The sequence below is a fragment of the Puntigrus tetrazona genome, chromosome 12, assembly GCF_018831695.1.
Source record: "Puntigrus tetrazona isolate hp1 chromosome 12, ASM1883169v1, whole genome shotgun sequence".
In the NCBI taxonomy this organism is placed as follows: domain Eukaryota; kingdom Metazoa; phylum Chordata; class Actinopteri; order Cypriniformes; family Cyprinidae; genus Puntigrus; species Puntigrus tetrazona.
In genome coordinates, this window is record NC_056710.1 from 13,602,163 (window position 1) to 13,625,999 (window position 23,837).

The 23,837-nt window shown below is 40.3% G+C and overlaps 1 protein-coding gene across 36 annotated transcripts in view; it reads right to left on the reverse strand.

The window, feature by feature from the left end:
* Positions 1–7,257: 7,257 nt before the first annotated feature.
* tcf7l2 (transcription factor 7 like 2) overlaps positions 7,258–23,837 on the reverse strand; it is an 81,921-nt gene continuing 65,341 nt past the window's right edge. For 4 of the 36 annotated variants that reach the window (XM_043253770.1, XM_043253774.1, XM_043253756.1 and 1 more), the window contains 9 exons: positions 22,486–22,588; positions 21,260–21,346; positions 16,616–16,756; positions 16,359–16,521; positions 15,985–16,092; positions 14,963–15,026; positions 14,267–14,317; positions 13,135–13,207; positions 7,258–9,709 (listed from right to left, as the gene is read on the reverse strand). In XM_043253770.1, the coding sequence (XP_043109705.1) occupies positions 9,268–9,709; positions 13,135–13,207; positions 14,267–14,317; positions 14,963–15,026; positions 15,985–16,092; positions 16,359–16,521; positions 16,616–16,756; positions 21,260–21,346; positions 22,486–22,588 (1,232 nt within the window). In that variant the 3' untranslated portion in view covers positions 7,258–9,267. Of the gene's footprint in view, positions 9,710–11,984; positions 12,047–12,567; positions 12,642–13,134; positions 13,208–14,266; positions 14,318–14,962; positions 15,027–15,984; positions 16,093–16,358; positions 16,522–16,615; positions 16,757–21,259; positions 21,347–22,485; positions 22,589–23,837 lie in introns of those variants that run through there. The other 32 variants (XM_043253775.1, XM_043253761.1, XM_043253769.1 and 29 more) reach the window with 27 other exon arrangements.

Here is a 23,837-nt window from a genome sequence, read left to right on the forward strand (position 1 = left end):
GACTTCTTACCATGTGCAATCATCAGACCCCACTGAAACTCTCCCAAACTCAGCACAGCAATTGTCTCTACCACTGTGAGGCAAGATTTAGTAATGCTTATGCAATTCGGCTCAACCATCACCGTTGCGCTTTTGACAGCAAACAAAAAGTTCACTTTTTTGTTTTATAAAGAACATAAGACAACATTACACCAACAATACAGTGACAACTGAAAAAAAAAAAGTGACGATTAAGTGACGATCCTATAAGCGTAGATGTAGATTGGCAGTTCAGTTTGTTATAATATAGCTACTATATATATATATGACTACTTAATGAGACTTAGTCTTGTGGTCCATCTGGCATTCATTATGCAGTACATATTTACAGAACATAATATTCTGGAACGGTGGCTGTGCTCATACTGTAAGACACTATGGTTAAAGCCCTCATGTAAGCAAATATTTTATTATACGAAGCAAACGCGAGCGGCTCGACAGTCGGAAGATATTCACAAGCCCTCAATTTCTTCCCCTCTAAAACTTTTCTACCTTTCTTTCTGCATGCCCTGAAAAAGTCAAACTAGTTGTAAAATCCCTCTTCTTGCCCGCAGGACAGAAATCACCCAGCCACATGCCTGGTGGGCTTGCTCTAAGCTGAGCAGGTTTGAAATGCATGATTGCCGTTCTCCAAACTCTCACAATTCCTCCGTTTCACTCTTTGTTGACACACAGATAAATGAGTAACACATCAAAGAGAGGCGGTCGTACTCTCTCTCGACCCAGAGCTCCGTACCCCCCCCCCACCTCAATCTTCTTTAATTTTGCAGATAAAATCAAAGAGCCTCATTTTCGCCTCTTCAATTGAAGCAAGGCACTGGACCATGGTGCTAAGAGAAAAATCAATCCGGACTAAGTGAGAGATCAAACTCAATATGGACGTTTAGGATTCAAGTGACAGTATCTTCATTACGGCAAATAAACCTATCAAACAAATGATGCACGAGGGACGCGCTTGGAAGTGTCGAATAACGCTTCAGCCTGTCCGAGAGATCTTTTCAAGTCATTTTCGGTGAATGGACTAAAAACGAAATCGGTGCATAATCAACATCTTTACAGTATGTTCGAGTGCTTTTGCTTCACGGTGGGAGGTAATGTTATACATCGATTGCATCATTTCTTTTCGCCGTTAAGAAAACTGCCACGGTGGTTTTTTCGCTTAATTCATAAAATTTCTCCCAAGAACATCATCTGCTGGGACACTGGGCTTCATCCAGGTTTAGACTCCATTCACTCAAACCTAGTTGGTGGGACTTACCTCAGCATGACATCAGGGCTCCACAATGAGAGGCTTCAGATGTCATCGTACAACCTTGGAATCAAATCAGCTATTCCCTACAGTGGAAAAGAGAATCTGCTGTTTACCATTTATTTATATATTTGATTTTTTTTTTTTTTTAAGTCCCTGCCTTAAAAACCCTGACCAAGCAACGGAAGCCAAGAATGTCACTCCTCTACGAAACCCGTCTAATGAGGCTCTATTGCAAACTTTCAGCTCAACATAATATGAATTATTTGTCATCTGTGTGTATGTGTGTGTGTGCAGCTATATGTGTGTGTGTCTTCGGAAAGGTTGAGTAAATCAGGATGAAGGAAGGCCTTGACGGAGAGATGTGGCATTAGCCCGAGGGCTCGTAGCACAGTGAGGGTAGTTAGCTCACAACATACTGCCATCATTAGGACTGCAGCCGGGCCACTGCAGTCACACACACTCACAGCCCTTTCAAAAACTCCCAGCGTATCAAGCAACACATGCCACCTCCTATATGCCTGACTCCCCTTCCTCTAACTATCAAAGCAGCGCTTTATTGCTTCTATACCGTACACAAGTTTACCAAGCATGCATGTTTTACTGATGCATTATGTGTGTGTGTGTGTGTGTGTGTGTGTATATATATATATATATATATATATATATATATATATATATATATATATATATAATATATATAAAAATGAGTACACCTTTTTTTTTGCTGTTATTCAGTACTGTAAGTGCCATACCAAAAGCATGTCTTTGAAAATTACTGTTGGCACATTTCAAATAAACTTTAGATGGAAAAATAAACCATTTAAAGGAATAATTCATTCAAAAATAATAAGTCTGTTATGTGTTTCATATTTATATGATTAGATACATGACGTGTATCACTTAAAGTTATAGTCTGAAAAATAAAATAAAATGTAATTAAATTAAATTAGTTAATTGGGAAATCTCAGTGACATTTTGTTCTAGGAAATAAATCGGAATATATCATATTATATATAATATCGTCTGGGAGTGTAATGATTTGCATTTTGTGTATTATACAGTTCATGGTCAATGCATATTCTTTTCATTCATCATTCATTTTTTATCCATGTTTTAGAACCTTGTGTGACAAATTTTATTTTATTTTTTATTTGATTACATTTTAAAATATCGGTCAATTAGTTACCATTTTGATGATACATTTCTATTAAATCATAAAATGCATAAATCATAAAACATTAAAATAGAAATGGGGGGGGTCCTGAATTAATTAGCAAAATTATTTATTCATTACTTAAAGTTAAAGTTGTGTCTTTTTTTCCTATTAATAGTATGAAAATATGTATTATGATATTATATTCTATCTACCTTTTATTATTCATTTTGAATGTCCAAATTGCTCTTTTCCATGCAATAAAAATAAAGCATGATTAAGGCAGTCAAGAAGTATTTTCAGTATAATGAGCTAAATTTCTCTTATTTTCATATGGTGTCATAATACTAGGAATCCGGTGCAAGAGTCATATAGACCAGTGTCATCCATCGTTTTTTTTTTAGAGTCAATCCTCCGGTCCCCATTCACTTTCATTGTAGGAAAAGAGCAACATGAGCATTCTTCAGAGCTTCTTCTTTTGTGCTCCACAGAACGAGGAAATCCGTAGAGGTTTGGAATGAGACGATGATCTCAGAATGATGTCACTTACGGGGCGAGATACGATTCCGGCACCTAATAATGTAAATACGAAATGCATATTTTTGCCGTAATAAGTGCCTGAGGTGTGAAATATAGAGAAGTCTGAAGCTGAAACTCACTTTATATCCCAGTGCATTTCCTTCATTGTGATGTTTTGCATTTGATTGTAAAGTGTGACGCATAATCACGGCAGCAGCGAAGGCACCATCACAAGCCCCTCGGCTCAGAATTACCATTCTGCTGTCAGTCCATTTCTCATCTGTTCCTCCACCCAAAGCTGTCCTGTCATCCAGCAGATTCGGGCCACCAGCAACACTCATCTCATTACCAAAGTACACAGTGCCTCTGTGGGATTCCGGCCCTGTCTCTGTCTCTTCTCTCAAACACACATATACACTCAACTTTTCTTTTTTTTTTCTCCCCGAGCTTAAAAAGTATAGAGTCTCCCAGGAAGTACTGACAGCTTGAGGCGACAACCGGATGAAGTGACAGTAGGAAGCCACTCATTATGATCACCTCTTCCTATTTCTCTCTTTTTCCTCTTTTTCATTTCCCCCCTTTTTCCTCTCTCCTGCGCTTGATCTACTTCCCCCTTGACCTGGTCATGATTTATTAACCAACATGTCCATGTCGTACCTGCCACAGAGGAGAGCAGCGGACCACTCCATAACATCATTCCCATTTCTCATGCCACAAATATACACTACTGCTGTCTTTTCTCTACTATCATATGGTATCTGTTTATACTGACAACCAACCTTCAAAATTGATGAAGCGTGGAGGAGCGGGAGGTTATTTCTTATAGTAAATGTGCTTGGCATGTTCATCACAGGCTACATTTGCCTACATGAGGAGTTATGCCATGCGGTTCAGTCACAGCAGAGCATATATATATATATACGTACAGATCCCAAACACAAAATAATAATTAGTATCAAATTCCACATCAAAAAACGCTTTATTCCATCTACTCACCCATATGTTGTTCCAAAATAAATCTGAATGTAACATTAAACAATGGCAGAAATTTAAATGAATTTAGTTGGATTCGTTATTCCTTAATTAAGCACTTGATAAAAACCATAAATAGATGTTTTAACACTTGTTATGCAATTTGGCATAAAAAAGGAAAACGACAATAAACAATAACAGAAATGTAACTGTTGAATGTATTACGCCTAAATTGAACACTGTATAAAAGTCATACATTGAAAGACATACCTTTCAGATTTTCTGAATGTAAAAAACATGTTGTGCAAAAAACACAACGTACAAAGAAAGCTGAATAAACCAGAAATGTAACTGTTGAATACATTATTCTTTAAATAAACAACGTATGAGAACCATAGACTGACACTCAATATTTGAGAAATATTTTTCAAATCTTTTTGTGTAAATCTATATCTGAAATTAATATTTTGAAATGTTTTTTTTTTTTAACTATGTCTGTTTTTCCAGTAAGAAATCAACATAAAACTGTAAACAGGATTACACAATGATTTAAATTTAATTGTTTGATGAACTATTCCTTAGATAAATTGATACTGAGGAAATTTTTTCGACTTCGTACAAAAAAACGATTTGATATAAAGACCAACAAGAGGTTCAGTAACCGATGACAACCGGAAAGAATTTACTGGTAAATTAACTGTTGCTTAATTAAACAATGACAATCCAAAATAAAATACGGAAAATGAAAATACACAAGGTTTCTAAGTATACTAACAACACTAAATAGATCCGTTTAGAACCTATTTAACCCCTTTGGTCTCTCAGGCAGTGTTTCCTTTAACAAGAATGAGTAATAAAAACCCATCTGCTTGACATCCTTTCAGACAGATCTTCAACAGATCGCTGTCATTCACAGAAATAATGGAGAGGAATACAGCAGCTAATTTAGAGTAAATCAAAACACTCAAAGAGTGTCTATGAAGTGAAAGAAAATTCGCTGAATTGTAATAATGGAATCAAAAGGTGAATTGATGGTCCTTCCAAGGTTAAGAGGGAATCCTAACACAACATCACACAGGACAAACACATATAGTGGAGATGTGCTCTAAAGTAGACTGTAATTACTTCAGATTTGGTAGTTTGGTAAATGGACCCATCCTGAGTACATCCTTTAGCAACAAAAGCCTTCTTTATCAGCCTTGGAGAAGCTGTTTTCAGAGTCTGCTTTAGAGAAAGCGGATAGGGCCTGTGCTGGCAAACTATACACGCGCAGTCGTTTCGATGAGCGAGAATTCAGCGTTCGGATGAACACGCAATGTCACGTTGGGGTTTTGTCTAAATAAACACGCGACGGAGCGCGGAAGGCATCGTTTAAATAGATCAGTTTTTAATGATACGCCACGAAAAGTCCACAAGCCACAATGCGAATTTCTAAATCCACGTGCATATAAATAAAGTGTTATTCCTATAGCAATAAAAACCGATTGAGATAAATAGATACGTGTGGTCTCACGACTATACCAAATATTATTTAGCGGCAGCTGACACTACACACCAGAATATTTCTAAAAGGCGCGCCGAAATACAACTGCTTATAAAATATGGATACGAAAACATGAATAATTCCGAGCGCTGAGGGTTTTCCTCTTGAATATTCTAAAAAAAAACAAGGTGCCCAAAGAACAGAACGATTAGGAAAGTGTAACCTCGTTTTTCCCTTGATACGAAAAGGCCAACGTTTTATAAAAAAAAAATATAAATAAATAAATAAAACACCACCAACAATAAATAATGTCTCCATCCGTGACTTCCCTGTATACTCTTGTACTTTATACTACACTAGCGATACCTGTTCACTTTATTCATGCAAATATTTCCTGTAAGCGTGATAAAAAACTATTTTTTTTTAACTTTCACATGTATTTGTACTTCTCTTAGCATGGTGGATAAGCACGGAGAGGCTGTTCAGTTGATCTTTTGACCTTTGGGGACAATGCTGAAGGACTGAACAGTGCTTGTTTACATCCATTCAGAGCGAGATGATTCAGAATGTCCTTGAAAAGAACAAAAAATGTAACATTACTTTTCTGGACTGAACAGGGAATGTTTGGATTTGAGTCACAACTGCGAAAAACATAAAGTAGAAGAATAAATAAAATGTTTTTTCTTTTATATAGCGGTGGATTGTTGGCTATATGGTCTTCGTGAAGACACACGCAACTCTTCTTCTAACAGACATCACTGGATGTGAGTAAGAAAAAACTGTAGTTACATCAGAAAATAACAATGTCCGTTTAATAGGCAGCAAGGTCTGGATGTTTTGTTTGTATAGTATATATATCAGTGGCTCACGTCTGCTTGTTCTGGTTCAAAAAAACATGACAGAAAACATCTAGCATCTTTAACCACTAGTGTGTAGGAACTGGACCATGACTTGTTTTGATTTGCCAAATTGAAGTAAATAATGTGCAAGAACATGCAACATTATGTTTATGGAAATCAACTGAAACTTTTTTTTTTTTTTTTTTTTTTTGCATAATAAAATAGCAGTTCTCACGGCTTTTAAACCCACAAGTAGTCTGCCTAGTTAAAGTAACAGATCCTGGCACGGGCTTTCAGCTGAATTCCAGCCTGAGTGAAACCAGCTGTAGACAGTATAACACGGGGGATCTTCTGACTTTAGGTGGATCTGGCACAGTTTCATTAGCATTAATCATCATTACCGCTGTCTGTTGCTCTTATCGGAGCCAGAGCGTGCAAACTTCATTTAAATATCAATACCAGCATGTGAGCTGTGTGCCGGTTCCACTGCTGGTTATTAGGCATTTAATAAGGATTTCGAATTATGGAAAAAGTATGGATTGCTGACTTTTATTATTATTTTAAAGCGACCATATGCTATGGATTTTGCAAATGTTATAGATTATTTAAACAGTTGTTTGGGCCTAGATGCCATGGTAATGCCGTAACACCCTAAATAATTCATAATTTGCTCCTCATTAATAGTAGTTGTTAAGTTTAGGTAGTAAACGGCTAATATTCTAGTAAAATGCATGCTATAACAAATTAATAGGTATAATAATAAAGTTACCGTTATGCCACCTGATAAAGAGGAAAATGCAAGGTATTGTAATATTTTAAATGTATTATGTATTAAATACAAATTAAATTAGTGACCGAAATAATATCTGAATATTTTATATTATATATATATATATATATATATATATATATATATATATTTATATATATATATATATATATTTTTTTTTTTTTCAGCCAATTTAATTAAAATGAAGGGCATTAGACGACAGAAGGCAAGTTCACATACTAACTCGCTTTTATTAATACAGAACTGCATGCTACAGAGACTGTACAGCATTAACATTTATTCATTACAAAACATGGTTTTTGGGAACCATTTCAAATAATGGAAAACAAAACGGAAAACAAAAACAAAAAAAACAAAACAAAAAAAAAACCAAATGAAATAAAAACAAACCAAAATAAAAAAAAATATAAGAGCATAAAAGAGAACAGGAACATCACAGCCGTTAAGGAAACATTCAAACTATTCATCATTAGCATCTTAATAAACCAGAGAAGTAATCGACGGGTTACAGTTGCGTCATGTCAACTACAATGGCACCGAATGAATGATTCTCTTGTAGCTTTTTTACAGCTTCTTGCAACATCAACATGCCTATTTTTTCTATCTACCTATATGTAGTAGTGTACTTAAAAGTGGCAGTTTGTGTTTTTTTGTAGTATTTAATAGTTTTTTATGAACCTCCTAATATACATAATTTGGCCCTTCAGGGTTTATACAGTATGACGTCCGTCTTTTATTAAGTTTAAATTTTATTATTTGACAATCTGCTACCAAACACATTTGTTATAGCAACATTTATACTACATACATAGCAATCTATGTAACGTCACAGCAAATTATGGTTGAAAAAGAAAAGAAAAAAACAAACATTGGACAACGAAAGAACCTACAGCGTTGTAAGAGGTGGAGAGGAAATTATCACAAATTTTGGCACGGGAAAAAATCTGTACACGATTCTACAGTCCGGTGGAGATGAGACTGTGCAATAGAAAAGAAGGGCTTGAGACGAAATTCGACTACTGAAGACATGGAACCCACCGTCCCCATTTCAAGTTTCCTTTTCACCTATTGTAAAATGGCTTATAGATATGTTTCTAAAAATTAAGTTGTGCATACGTCTGTTCGTTGTAGTTTTTTTGTTTTTTTTGAGTTTTTGCTTTTTTAGTTTTTTTTTTTTGAGAATCTACACTGTAGTTTAGGTGGAATCCTGGTTTTCAAGAAAATAACAAAAGAAACAAAAATAAAAAATAAAAATAAAATTCATGTCAAAACAATAAAACATTTGAAACTTCAAAACCTCCTTGTAAAAATGGATCATTTATATATATATATAAGTTGCTTACGTTAAGAAAAAGAATATTTATACAATGTATTAAGAAAATGAAAAGATTTCAAAAAGGGACAACATACAAGATACGACAAGCAATCTCTAAAGCAATAAATACTACTGGTCCTAGCATTGTGACAGTTTGTATTGAATATCCCAAAACCCACCCACCCTCCCACCCCAAAACACCCATCCAATCGAGTCCACCCACCCCAACCCGAGTCAACCTCCCTCCCCCTGGTAAACAACAACAAAAAAAAGAAAGGTAAAACGGACAACGCAATGGAACAATGCATATTAACACAGTAACCCCCCCATATTTCTGTACATTTAAACAAGAACAAGTAACATCACGATTAAAGTTGTTCCTCAGTCGGAGAGGTGTCTCCACGGTCCTCGTGCCCTCTGAGTTTTGGACAGCTGTAAAATGATTGGTTCACAAGCTCGTATTTAATACAAATAATGAAGGAGAACCAATTCTTTGAGAAAAGGGCTCACCGAATCCTCACCTACTTTGTATATCTGTCTTTAAACATGTCTATGTAAAACTACATAACAATTATGCATTTTTCTGTTGTACAGCTGTAAAACAAAAAGCAAAACATGAACAAAAACGAACCCAAAAAAAAGTCATAAAAAATTTGGCAGATTCACAAAGCTATACTCTACAACTTAGTGTATTTAATTATCAATATTTAATCATAATAATTTCATTTGTTTTAGATAATGACAGGTCAAATATTGACCAATGAACTTTGATAAAGAATTAACGAAATTTTCAAAGCCATATCGCACAGAAAAAACAAGAGAATCAGAACGCAGAATGGAAAAAGACGAGACGTGTGACAGACGGACAGACAGACAGAGAAAGCTGGTTTAAAAAAACAACGAAGCTAGTCTATCGACTTGGTTACGAGCGAAAGGGGTTGCGTCGTGGCAGAGCTGGGCAGCAGAGAGTGGGAATGACACGCCGATGTGGGCCTGGAGGAGGCGGAGCCTGTGGGTCGGGACGACGACACGTCTGAGGGGTCCAAGGAGCCATTGTGTGCCGAGCCGGACGTTTTGCCCGCCCCGGAGTTGTCCAACAGAGCTAAAGGTGGAGGCGGAGCCATGGAGAGGTGTTGGTGTTGGGACGACGAGAGCAGGGGGGGCGGTTTCATAGTCAGTGAGAGAGGTTGCATTTGTTCAGTCTGTGGTTTGGACTCTTTCGAGGACGGGGAGGGAGAGACCATGGAGGGGGAGGATGGGGGGGACTCTAGTAAGCTTCCGTCCGAAGAAGGAGGACTGGCACAGCTGCCTTCACCTTGAATGTAGCGAATGCACTTCTTTTTTCTCCTAAAGGGGGAAAAAAAAAACAGAGGGGACACGTTGAAGCTCTCGTTCTGAACCTTAGAGTGAACCACACAGAGCCGTAGCGTCCATTTAAATGCACATATCTTAAAAAGTCGGGACACCCATGCTGATCTCATTAGCAACTTTTGGCGGACCCACTTTCAGACTCTGCATGAAAATGGACGCTAGAGCCGGACGAGATTAAGGTCAGAGGCATTTCGCTCTCACACGGTGTCACACGATTACATGCAGAGAAGACAGGACAGTGGGAGGACGAGAGGAAGACAACAGACGGAATGAGGTAGGAAGATGATGAAAGAGGTGAGGCCTACATCTCTCTTTGTTTTCCTTCAGCGAACAAACAAAAGAACTCCACCCCGGTTTCGCAAACCGCGAGGGGATCCATCCGGTTTACACATCAGCTTGAATTATTACACTCCTCTTTCTCCCTTCTTTTTTCCTGTCTTTTTCCTCGCGTTCCTTCAGGGGAAGTTCAGATGGTGGGGTAAGAGGTTAGAGAGGAAGCGCTACTCTCAGCTTGCCCCTAAGACATGTGTGTGAGCGCTCTGCACAGAGGTCGTGGTGCCATGTTTGCATTTCTGCTCGGGTCAGGACCCTCCCTCGTCTGCTACGCCTACGGCCAGCCATTCCAGCCAGCCACATCTCGCCAGCGCCAAGCCAGCGCGCCGTGAGGTAGGGGTAGAGAGAGAGAGAAAGAGAGAGAGACGAGAAGCGATAGGGTGAGAGAAAGCGCGAGAAACGGAGAGAGGGAAAACCTCAGTGTACCTTGCCCTACCTGACCTGACCAACCCCCCTTCCTCCCCAAAAACTCTCTTTATCCTGCCTAAAGGGTGAGCTCAGTGATGCAGCCGAGGCTAACTCCAAAAAGAGAAAAGAAAGAGCAACAAATACAGAGAGTACAATAAAAGGGAATTAAATCAAAGACAGGGGGAGCTAGAGAGTTGCGGGAGAACCGGATTCAATTAACCGACAACTTTGTGGATTCGTCATGAAAATAACAGCCAGGTAAGGATTGTTTCTCAAGTCATACCCCTGCCTGCTCTTATGCGTGTTGGTTTTAGACGAAAGTGCGAAAAAGACACTGAGAGAGACAGTCAGGGAGGTCGATACACACTATGATGAAGAAAAATGACAAAAAGAGGACGGAAAACTTGTCACGGCCACTTAAACCCACTTTGTGTAGAGTGGGCATGCATGACATGCAGTCGCTGGGATTTGAGAAGAACAGACTTAATACAGAGCAGACGTGGCACTTCAGGGTCAAAGATGGGTGAATAGAGGCAGAGACGTGTTTGTTTGATCAGCCTTCTACTCTACTCTGTGCCATACCGCTACGAAACACAATTCGGGTCTGTCAAGGTGCTAACTGCCTGTCAAACAGCGGCAAATAAGCTAATATCCATTTTTTAAGAGCCATATTGATTCCAAGTATCTCACTGTGTTACTTATTGATTTATGGGTCTCTGAGGGAATTTCTCCTGATGCATCTTTCAGGAAACAGAGCAGAGTGGGGTCTTTTAACCTTACAGCTCCCTAAATCAAGACGCAATTACCAGCGTTTCTCTCAGCACAGCCCAAATAATGCACAGGCTGTTCCTCTGAATAATAAGAGGTGCTGATGAATGGCACTGACCCTCAAAAAATACAACCTCATCAACTCCAGCTACCCACGTCCATATAAATAAAACAGTTAGTGGCTTATGAGAGTTTTTTGTTTTCAAGAAATTGCAAAATATTGCATGGTTTCAACTTTAAAGTACGAACAACAATGTCGGTTATCTTTTCTTCTAAAAAAACTGACACGACCAAATCAAATCAAAGAGATTCAACAGTCTACAAAAGAAATATGAATTACCGTTGGGCTATTTAACGCATAAAAAAACAACTAATGTAAAAGTTCTTTTTAGTTCTAAAATGGATGCATTTGCATTTTCGGTTACCCTCCACTGGCAAGTATGGCAAACGTGAACTCTGGACCCTGCGTCCAACATCCAACACGCACAAATACCCTAAAGTTGAGAAGCTTTCTGTTGCTCCTGAAGGAGGTCAGACAAGAGGGAGTGGATTTTGGAGAATCAGATGGATTTCTAAACTAGCAAGGATAATGAAATCGATGGGATACAGTTGGGCAACTAGAAAACGGACAGTGGAGTATCACAACAGCAAAACGTCTGATGTCCATGAAGGAAGGGTGAAAAGGAAAGAGTGCACAAGCATGACACAGAAAAGGGTATTACTTAGCAGAAACAAATACCTACCATCAACATATTCCCAATTCAAAGACTGCTTGTATTAGAACAGAAAGACAAGAGGTTGGGACTGAATAAAGGGTTATAAGAGAGGAGTGGAGAAGGAAGAAGAAGGGGAGGAAAAAAAAGAGAGAGGGGGGATGAGATGGCATCACCCCAACCCTACCCTCCACAAAACATGTGGCTACATCACACAGTTCTAACAGAAGTGACCAGGGCAGAACAGTACAAAACAGCAGATTAGTTCCTTGGGCAGAAACACCAACAATACTCAATTATACTAATATAAAAACTCTAAAGTATATGCTTGACTTGAAATTTGAACCACAATGCCTGTGTAATTATGATTTTGTCATTTTCTGCCCGAGGATTTCAGTTCGTCTGAAGTGTTTCTAAAGTCAGAAAAGGACAGAAACATGTAAGAAAAAAGTCTTTGTAAAACACATAAACTGTAACAAGGCCTCAGAGATTGAAGTAGGAAAATATAACCCGTGGAAAAAGTTTCGAAAGAAGAAAAGCTGATTTTTGTCATCTTAAAATCAACATCATCGTTATTCAGACGTTCTCCCCAAGAGCGGGGCTGGGAATATACCTGCAGGGTTTGCACCATAAACCCAGCTGGTCAAGCCCGAACAAGGCACGACACTTCTTAGGGGTATTTGCATCTGTTATCCATAGAGGAACATAAAACACAACAAAGAAAGAAAAAAAAGCACATGTCATTGGACACAAAAAGGCATGGAGCTAGAGCAAACGATTCAGCTGTGAACATTGGTACCGTGCCTCCCCCCCAAAAAAACTTACCATGACCAGCTCCTCTCAACCCTCTGGCCACACCCCTCCCCCTTAGCAGAGGGAAATAAACCCGCCTCTTTTTAAAATCTAACCCCACCTCATTTCAATTAGACTCAAAAAGGAGCACTACACGAACTCCTTTCTCACACACTCACAAAAATAAGCACACAAACAACCCTTCCACCCCACCTAGCAATGACAAACAAAACCCATCGCCCAGATTTGCAGAAGCTGATTGGCAGAGGAAGTGGCGTGGAGAGAATGCGAGGCTGAGAGAGCCAGAAAAGTGGGAGGAGGTACCAACGAGAGAGTTCCCCAGCTGTCACCTGCTCTAGCACACCTGCCGGCACACCAAATACACACCTGCATGGGCCACACCAGTTATTCTGCTGGTCGAGCCCGAAGCGTGCGCGACACTTCTTTGGGGCGCTCAGATCTGACGTGACGAAGAAGGGAAGAGGAAGCCAGCGGAGGAGAGATGAAATCAGAAAAGAGAGCGGAAAGAGAGATAAATTGAATCCAATGAATCTGACGAGCTCTATAAAAGTCTTTTTTCCCCTACACATCAATTTAAATAGTAGTTATAGACCATATTTTGTTAGTAATACAAACAATTAGAAATGAAAAACGGCAAGAAACAAATATGAAAGTAAATGATGACAGAAATCAATGCATCAGCACTCGGTGCATGCCTTTCAAAACCAAGGCTCTTTATGGGTAAATAAATGCTCGTTCGTTAAAAGGTAAGCGTTGCGGGATGCAGCAGATATGGATACATGTCTGCCGGCCATTCTCTGGCGGTTCTAGACTAGAGGAGGTTGATAGGAACAGGTTGTTGAGGTAGCAGGAGCAGGGAGGAGCTATAAGAGGGAGGCGGAGCATTAGTTTAAGCCAGGGAAACTCTACGAAGCTGCTTCATAATCAGGCCTGGTCCACGTTCATTCACCTCAAACAGCCCACCTCAGCTCCAGGGTAAAGCTATAGGTAGATGGCTGTTTGAGGAGGGTGAAGGCAGGTTGTAAGCGGAGCAGATCAGGAGGAGATAGGGCAGAGCTCGCATTCATGCTGGGGGCAGCTACTGAAGGCAGTAGATTAAGGAGGTTTACCCTGATAACAACATCTCCGGTTATTCTTAGCATAAAGAGGTCTTTCCTATAAACATACTGCAGCTGCATGCTTAGAGTTTAACAAATCGGGGAGTCTTTACATGATAACAAATGACTTTTAACACAGAAGCATCTTCTGATGAAAGTATGTGTATAATGAAAAATGGAGCAAAGGAAAACAACTGAAAAGGAGCAAAATAAAGCAACATATTCTTCAAGAGAATAACTGAGCTTAGCAAATAAAAGATATATGAAGCAAATATTATTCATTAAAGATAGATCATTATATATTTGATATACTGCACAAGCACAAATGAACAAATACATAAAGAACCAAAAAAGGGGAAAAAAGCAAGTTAGTAATTTAAGACTCAAAATGACATTAGCACCTGTAATCGGAGGGAGTGAAAGGCAAGGGTTTGGAAAATATTCTCTGTGTTCTGGAAAAAAAAAAGAACAAGATACAGAGGCCTTCAAAAGGTGTCCATGGTGGAGAGAAACCGCAAATACATGACTCTGCATACTTCCTGGACAATATCTCACAGTAATCAGCATCATAAAGAAGAACGGTCAAGTGAATCAAATCAATGTAATCAGCAAACCTCCTTAATTGAAAGATGTGGGTGAATTTAAACATTTTTTTTTTTTTATTATGACTACATAAACAGGTATATAAAAAGCATGCAGCAGGCACAGACCACATAAGCACGGTGACACAAGCATGGGCGGCACATTCAGTCACAAGGGTGATTAACTCTCACACTCTCAAAACACACATATCACAGTACCATAAATGCTGGAGGGGGCTGGGCAAGGGGTGGGGGCAGCTGGTGGGAGGAGGAGGTGGTGGGGGTCATGCATATTCAATGTTATTAACGCTCGACATGGGGCAAGGGGAGAAGAGGGGGATAACAAGCAGTCTATCGTGTAAATATTGCATTGGGTAGCATAGCTATATACAAAATGAGGCAGGCACAAAAAAGAGATAAGAAAAAAAAAAAGGCTGGACTTTCATCTTTGAGATGTCACACTTGTGACAGATGATGGGTCTGCTTTAATATGAGAGATAATTGCAGCTCACTTACCATTGCCCTCTCCTGCCTGCTTTTCCCTTTTTCTCTTCTTCTTTTTCCCCTGATAGTTACCCGCCAGAAAAAGAGAAATAGACAGGAACCTTAGTTATTATATTGCAGAAAAGACCAAGACATGAAATGAACAAGAGAGCCCAATGTTTTCACTGATTTATTTATTCATGTAAGAGCCTGAAGGTTTGAAATGCCACTGCAGGACAAAACAGAACTTTCCCTATCTTTCCATTGCTCTCCTTTTGTTTATTCCTTGTTGTCTCGCTGCTGCTTAGTTTTCCTTTCATTGTGAAACGATTGGAAGCTCTTGAGGTTTCTTTGAGCGGCTCGGTTTACTGGAGGGGAAGAGCGGAGCTAGAGAACTTTCAGTGCATTTGTCCTCCTCGAAAACGGGCTACGGATCCATCGGATATGTCCGTGATTGCGCTGAGGCCGAGGTCGGGCCCGGACAGAGCGATTATCATGCTCTGGTTGAGGAACTTTGACTAGGCCAGTCAAGAAACATGGTCAGACTCCCAAGGAGAGTTGACAGGCTGGGCGGTGGGGCCGTTTGTCAGGGGCGAAACTCCGGCGAAACAGTAAACGGTACGCTCGTTCCCCATTTCTGGCGGCAGAGAGAGATGTCCTCTTTCATCAAAGCTGCGAGGCGTTTAGGCCCTGTGGTTATTTAATTACTCTGATCTCAGCTCGCCTTTCTCTTTTTAGGTGAACCAGTAGAATACTAATGAAAGCAGTGGAAAGAACTAGATCTGACTGCACTGAGGAAAAGCACACGTAGAGTGGATGGACTTAAAAGTCTTCCAGTCTTAGCTGATTAGGAAGCTCTCTTTTACTGCTTTTAGACTGGTTTGGGGAAGCCAAACCAGCTTATACCAACTAAGTCCAGCCAGATATAATAATAAATAAGGTTCTCCAAAGGCTGTTGGGCGATATTCAATACACATCTAGATGGCTTTAAACTGCTCTGCGGCTCCTGGGGAGGGAATGAACAATTGTTACTTGTTGAAAACTTAAAAACTTACATAGTTGTCTCGTGCCGACCAGCCGGGGTACAGCTGCATGTGAAGCTGTCGTTCTTTCCTGGCTAACTCGTAGTATTTGGCCTGCTCCTCTCGAGACAGAGCATGCCACTGCACATAAAGAAATACACACATCCCATAAAAAATGTGGCCATCGCAGAGGAAGAGACCAATGATATTTTAGGCTCAAACAACGACTGTCATTAAAATTTCCCCTTCCCCTAGTATTGTACTTTTACCCAGTAGCAACATTGAGCAAGATTACTATTACACAGAAATAGAAACAGTGTTTTTCCACCGCCGACAACACTGCAATCTGTGGTCTTAGTAGTTGAGACAGTCTGAGCTACTTTGCACAATGCGTTTGAGGCGCTCACCCTTCGGCCTAGGATCTGGTTGATAGCTGCGCTCTCTTTCAGTGTGCATTCTGCCACCACTTTGGCTCTCATTTCCTTCATGTAAAGCATGAATGCGTTCAGAGGTTTCTTTATGTGCGGCTGCTTCTTCTTTTCCTCCTCTTTTTTCGCATCCTGATGTTTCCTGCGAATGGGAGGAATCAGATGTTAGCGTGTGCGTACCAGCATACCGACGGCATTGGATTTTTAGAGAACTGAAAAGCGTAAGGTGAACTCACGAGCTGTTGAGGGAGCCGATGTCACTGTGAGAGGACTCCTGCTTGACGTTGGGCGTGACGATGGCTGGGTGGGGGATCCCTGTGGTGTGCAAACTGTGGTGGGGGGGCACCATGTGAGGAGGGAACCTGGAGGAGAGAAGACTGTGTAAATCGTCAGAGTGGACACGGGTGAAATGATGGATGGACACACACATTCACAAAGCAAAGCAATGACTATTAGCTAAAGACTTGACACATGCTAGAACTGGCTATAAAGACAAAGCAGCAGTAACCTAATACATCTGTCATGTGGGAGAAGGGAAACGGCAATAGATGACAAATCTAAAATCTAGAACTCCACGACATGAAACACAACGAGATGCATTTCGAAAATAAATAAAACAGGTGGAGTGAATTTTGGCAAGGATATAAATATATCCATAATGATTTGATTGCATCATAAAAGTGGGCTATGATTAAGTTACTGGTTGATATTAGCAATATGATTTTATAAGCAAAAGAAAAAAGTCATTTAAATACAGAGAGTTTTGATATGTAACATGTTTTCCTTCAGAATAACATGAACCGATAATCTGACCACAATAATGAATAGTAATGATCAAAACATTATTTTTATTTTGCCTTGAAAACAAAGTGGGCTATAATATTCTTGGGTATAATTTTTTATAATATATTTTCCCACCTACATAGTCTTAGGGAATTAGGGAGTTTTCTTTAAAACAACACACATGATAGTTCATTATAAATAAGCCAAAATAAACATTCAAATATTTCTCTTTGACTGGGATTTGAGTGGGATATAACGTTATTGGTTAATTTTATTTTTCTTCCACCCACATGGCTTTGTTCATTTCAGCGGTAGTGAAAACATTAAATTTTGTAAAAAGTATGCGTTTTGATGACTCACATACCTCAAATATTTATGAATAAATTAAATAGGTTCAAACTGTTTTCATGAGCATTTTCAAAAATTCCAAAAAACATTTTTGATTAGTGTGGTCATTTCAAAGACCATTTAGGGTGGTCATTTTGTTCTCATTTACTTGCAATTTGATTATTTTCCTTCAAACATAAACTAAAATGTCCCCTGGCTGATTGAAGGACTTATCTATAATATCATCCCCTAGCATTATATAAAGATCTGTAGAATTCCTCAGTGTACAAATAAACATATCTGTGCCTGAGTGTGTGTGTGTGTGTGTTGTAGTGTGTCCCAGTTGTGCATGGCCGTACACAAATCTGAGAGAAAGAATGAAGGATGATGAAAAAAAAAGAGAAGGAATAATTCTTTTTTTCAAACAGCTCATTATCTGCTTGAGTGTGGCTATATGGCTTGGAGCCAGAATATAATGATGAGCGTAAACTCACAAGGAACAACTAGTTTCTGTTGGAGGTTCTCTCTGGGGACTGTGTTTCCCCCCAATCTCTCTTCTCCTATTCTCTCTTCCCTTCATCCCTGACACATTTGTGTTTGTGCCATGTCATCCGGGCCGCCCGTCCGCTTCTACCGAGGGGGGACCGGCGTTGTGGCTGCAGCGGCGTGATCATTAGCCCCCACCTTTTTTCTTTCTCTTTCTGTCCTTGCATACTTGTTAAAATTTCCTCTGTTCCGCCGTCCAATTTTTTCCTCCTTTTCCTCCTGACTGTCCCATCAGAGCCGCCCCCACCCGTGCCGCTGTTGCCATAGCGAGGCCCAGGTTATGGTTTAAACATGACGGCCATCCCTTTGAAGCGCAGGGCATCATTGCGCTCATCAGCACGCAGCGGAGCCTGCCACCAATTTAGCCCTGCTGAGGGAAGAGCGAGACAGAGAGGTGTGCCGAGAAGGGCCCCTGCAGGGTCCAATGTCTCAATCTTCTTCCACACCAGCCGAGTGTCAGTGAGTGCCATTTAATTGCCAATCGGAGCGATGGCCTCGGCGCCTGTTTAATGTATAATGACCCCGCCGGTGCGCTCTGTCTGTCATTCGCTTTCTCTTCCTTCGTTGAAAAAGAAGGGAAGAACATATCAAAGGGCAGGAACGGGCAGGGGCCGAGGGGCCTACACATCCTCCCCCTGTCACCCGGGACGGCCGATACACCTGTACGACTCCAACCCCATTATCAAAACTATGTAGCTCATTTGCCCAATCCGTTCGTGATCTGAAATGTATTTTCTAGGAGGCTGAAGTGTTACCTGGGTGAAAAGCAGATCGCTACATGAAGCCCTGTGTGCTAACTGCATAATAAATGGCGGCAGATAGGGCCGTCAGAATCTCTCTGAGCCGAAGACAGGCACCGGAGAGCAACATATGGGTGTCTCTTAATCCCGAGGCCTCCTGGAGTTCTCGTCCACTGACTGTGAAAGAAGACAAAGCAGAAGACTTCCCCCTCCTTTTCTCTCTCTCGCCCTCTTTATTCACAGAAAAACCATAAACACAATTAATGAAACCTTTTCCTGGTGCTCATTATTTTGCGCAGGAGGCCAGTGACAGCGGACGCCGCCGGTTTTGACACAAACATGCTAAAGCACCTTCCCTCCGCAGAGACACAAGACCACCACTTATTAATCTATGCTAATTCAATTACAGATTATCAAAACGCATTAGCTCTTCCCCAGCACATCACCAATCCCCCTAGCCCCCATTCAGAAGATTCAATTAGCCTGCACTGGAAATAGGATGATCACAATATAAAGGCCTCATTAGAACAGAATCAGCTGTCACTTAAGTGAAGGTCCAGCGCCGGAGCAGAGGCTGCAGACCTGCTCGGGCGCCTAACGGCGGAGCTGGTGGAATGGCCTCTTTTCAGGCCTTGGCAGGGTACAAACGACTTCTCTATGGAGCCGAGACCTCAAAACACACACGGGGTGAAAGCTGTTGGTGTCAAATGTGTGAAGCCTCAGTTTCAGAGCCAGCTGTTAAAAAAAATGGACCTTTAAGAGTCGGGACCAGCTGCAAAGACCTTGCGCTCATACGCAGAGCAGCTGCCAGTGCACTCTGATCATCACTGCAGAGCTAAATATTGTGTTTCAGAGCTGTTATGTTTGGCCTGATCAATTTAAACTGTGTGAGGACAAGGAAAATATACTAGATGCAAACACGAGGTTGAGCTTCATTTACTCACGCAAGCAGAATCAATGTTAATTGTTTGTTTAAACATTCTTGTGTAAATTTGCTGCATTAACTGAGATAATTTACTTTCTTTTATGATTTACTTACGAAGAAATTTGTTCTGCTCGCGTTTCATGAAGTAATTTGCGGTTCAAGAATACACTATTCATAAGCTATTCCTATGAATTTTTTTGTTTGCATTAAATGTTGTTTTACTGACATTTGTTCTGCTCATTTCATTTTATGAATCGCTCATTTGTGCATAAATTTGTCAATATGCACAAGAATGAACAGTTAGTAAAGCTAATTTTACTAGATTTGTAGGGAAAAAAAGTTATACGAATCATTCACACAATAATAATTCTCATTTCGGATTACATTTTTTACATATTATGTATAAATTTGTTCATTAATTGTACCTGAAAATATACAATTTCGCAAGCATAATTTAATGGATGAACTGTTCTTGAGTAAATTTTTATACTAATGAATCAAGAATTTTGCACAGATTTGTTTCCGCTTGTGTTTCATGAATGAGGGCCCAATGTTTTAAACATGTTTAAACATCCTAATATTCTGAACAGAAACCCTGTATGGGCCATTTCTTTGAGTTTTGAGTATTTTCTCTGAAGCTTTTCTTCCTTCAAAAACACTTAAACCCAAGCCAGTGTTTAAGGCGCACAAAACCCCTCCCTGTTCCTCCCTCCCTGCTCACATTTATCCATCAACGTCCTCTGGTCTAAGCTCGCCAGGCCGCCAGAGCTGCTTTTCCAATCACTCTGCAATTAAACAAGAGTTTGTCCCTGTCTGGAGACACAGGCCGAGCTTGAGTTGGTCTCCATTTCTCGAAACTATAAACCAGATTTGCCTCTGTGCTTCTCTGGCTAGTCTCACCACTACCACCATCATCATCATCATCTTCACATTCATCATCATTGCGAAAAAGAGTATCGTATGTTTACGATTAGGGGGGAACTGCCGAGTAAATGTAGAAGAAGGTGACCACCAAATGAAGCTGTTTGCATCTGACTTTTGTGTTTAAATGACATAAAAGCTACAAAACGAGCTGCGATTTGTCATCTACAGCAAACACCTCCCACTTCTCACATAACAGATGAGTAACAGTCACAAGTGAGCAATCACTGCGACAGTTAAAACAAACAAACGCTCACACGCATATCCCACAATCCCCCCACACACACAACCATTAGTGCTCTCCTGGGGACATTTGAGTCCAAATCGCCACTTGAACCAGACCCCAATGGGCCACACAAAGCTCTCGCTCAGAGTCCAAAGACGGGCCCCGAAATCTGCATGTGACCATAGTTAAACTGACAGTCTTCTCGTTCTCTGCCATTCAGTCAGGGTAAACGTTCTTTAGGGGTCTCATTATAAAATGATAACAACAATTAATATTTTAATACGTAGCGGATCACACGGGACCGTCTTTTTGAACACTGAGGCGAGAGCTGTCTCTCCTTAAGGGAGAAGTTTGCAAGGGTTCTGACACACTCGCGTTCTCAGCGAGTCGACCGTCCCAAGGCTCAACTCACCTTGACATGGACGCATTGACAGTGAGGGCAGTTGGGTAGGGGTGTCTGAAACCTCCCGTCGTGATTGGGTAAACTGGTTGACCTTGCCTAGAAAAAGAAGAAAGGAAGAGAGGTAAAGGAAGGGATGAAAAAAGAGAAAAAAGCACTCTCTATGCAGGCGGCTTTATTCTCATTTGATCAGAACAAAAATCTAGGGGATTGCAGAGCGCAGATCAAAGGGAAGCAAACTCTGAACAATTTGAATGCCACAAATCTGATAGGAATGGCTAATTAAATTTCATAACCCCGCGCTTGGTGTCGATGGAGGCCCCTCTCCCTGAGCTGAAACTAGGTGTTTTGTTGTGCTAATTAAAGACGAAGCACCGGCCCCTTTAATGGAGCCATCACGCTAATTGAGGTCTACACATCCAAAGACAAACAATAATGAATGTAAATTTATACCAAAATAAAGTGCAGAGAATCAAAGGGCTGTGGCTGCGCTTGGGGCTCTCTCGGTATTTAGATCGCGGTGAGAAAACATTAAATTAACAGAGCTTAATTTGTAGCCTTTTGTCATATTAACAAGTGTTGACAAGAGTTACCAGGGGAGAGCCCCCGTGTGGAATTGTGGGTAAAATACTGGCAATCACAGTTCATTACTCTAATTGGACAATACAGAGACATGCAAAATAGCATTTGCCACAAAGAGGCAATTTAGAGTTTAGGGGATGAAGAAAGCCATGGGTGCATTGCTGTGGGCCCCAGTGGTGCCTTTCCAGAATGTATAAACTGTACAGAGGGTTAAGAGTTAGCTTTTAATGTTCTGTGATGGCCGAAGTCTCAAACTGCATCTTAAACACCCATAGGCCCACTGCAAGGCAGACGAAGGACTGGCGAATATAAGATACACAATGGCAAAATGCAGCATATTTGAACAAATGCAGTTTTAAACATGGCATAATATATAAAGTGGTGCCCAAAAGTCTAAAAATGTCCTCAATAAAAAACCTGGGATATGCGATTCACAATCAAACGGAACCTTGTAAACTAAAATAAGCACTGATATAATTGAAATATTTTATTAAGGATTTTATTTGGATTTTATTAGGATTTGATGCATATTAAAAATAAAAAATAATTGATTAATTTAAAGAATTCTCAAGATCCCAGACTTTGGACCGCACTGTACATCATGTTGTAACAGAATCACAAAGACAGAAGAAGAGGAATAAAATTGGGCTGCTTACTGTGGTACTAACCATCCTAGCGGATGGGGAATCTGGCCTACAGTGCCAGGTGACAGGGGGTAGTAGGGAGATATATCTGGAGGATGTGGAGGCCTTGGGATTCCTGCAAGAGAAATATAAAAAATGCAAAGAAAAGAGTGAAGAGACAGAGATGTGTATGTGAATGGTGTGAAAATGTTTCTGCTCTTGTCCTGACACAGAAATTCCCCGATGAAGTTTAAGTGTTAAATTTATCCTTTGTGAGATACACAATTGAACAAAGTCAACATCAGAGGGAGGTGGGAGAGGGAGGAGGTTGAGCTCACATGCACAGCTCTAAATCACACGTTCTGATCAAAGCTTGTGGAGGCAGCCACGATGTTGTATGGCACACGGGGGAGAGGAGAAAAAATACAGAGCCCTGTCACATTTGTCTATCGAATCAGAGGATTAACAACGGGCGATAATTGAGGTTCACAAGTCAGCAACGCAAACACTGCAGCATGTGCTAAGAGAGACTGACACATTAGCGGTGGATGTCTGTTCAAGTGCGGAAACAGTAGAGTTTAACAGCCAACTGACCACATTATTAACGTTACATGTGGTGGGTAGAAGGTTTAAAACAAACCCTAAATAAGAATTGAGTCATTTACAATAGCATAAGTTAGCAACAATGTGAATGACAAACAAGCTAGCTGACTTAGGACTGACTCGGTGTGCTTCAAATTTTGTTAACTTTATGCTATTTTGCCTCTAAATTTAATTTTGTAAAAATAAAACTGCCCAAAAAGTAGTCGCTCTAAAGCTAAAAGATCTAAAGCGAGTAAGAAATTCTGTTTGATACTGCCGGCTAACGTTAGCCACGCAGAACAAGGAAAACAATGCCTCCACAGCACATTGGCACTGCATACAGCGGTCTTAATACAATTTGTTAATTAATTAAACTCTAAACTCAATTAAGCGAGCCATTAAGCAGCACATTAAACAGTCTCTGAGTCCTTAAAGAGGCCCTTAGTGATAAGGTCTGTTATGAGAGCAGAAAAAGGCTCTCTAGAATCAACATGCAGGTTGTCGACAGCTTTGAAGAGCAGCTGTTCGACTGTATAGTGTTGCAGAAGAGGAAAATGCCTCTATGTGTGATAATCTGATTCTGAAACTTACCACCAAATGACATTATATCACACCTGAACAGAAATCTTTTTTGTTTTGAGATGAGAATCCTGACAGATACAACATGAGCCTTCAAATCGAGTTTCCTGGTAAACCTCCTGCTCATACAGTTTTCATCCTGGTTGAGAAATATAGATTTCACAATTGTCCGAATTGTGCGTCATCAGAAACTGAGATTTCATTTTTTAGAATCAGAAAAAGAA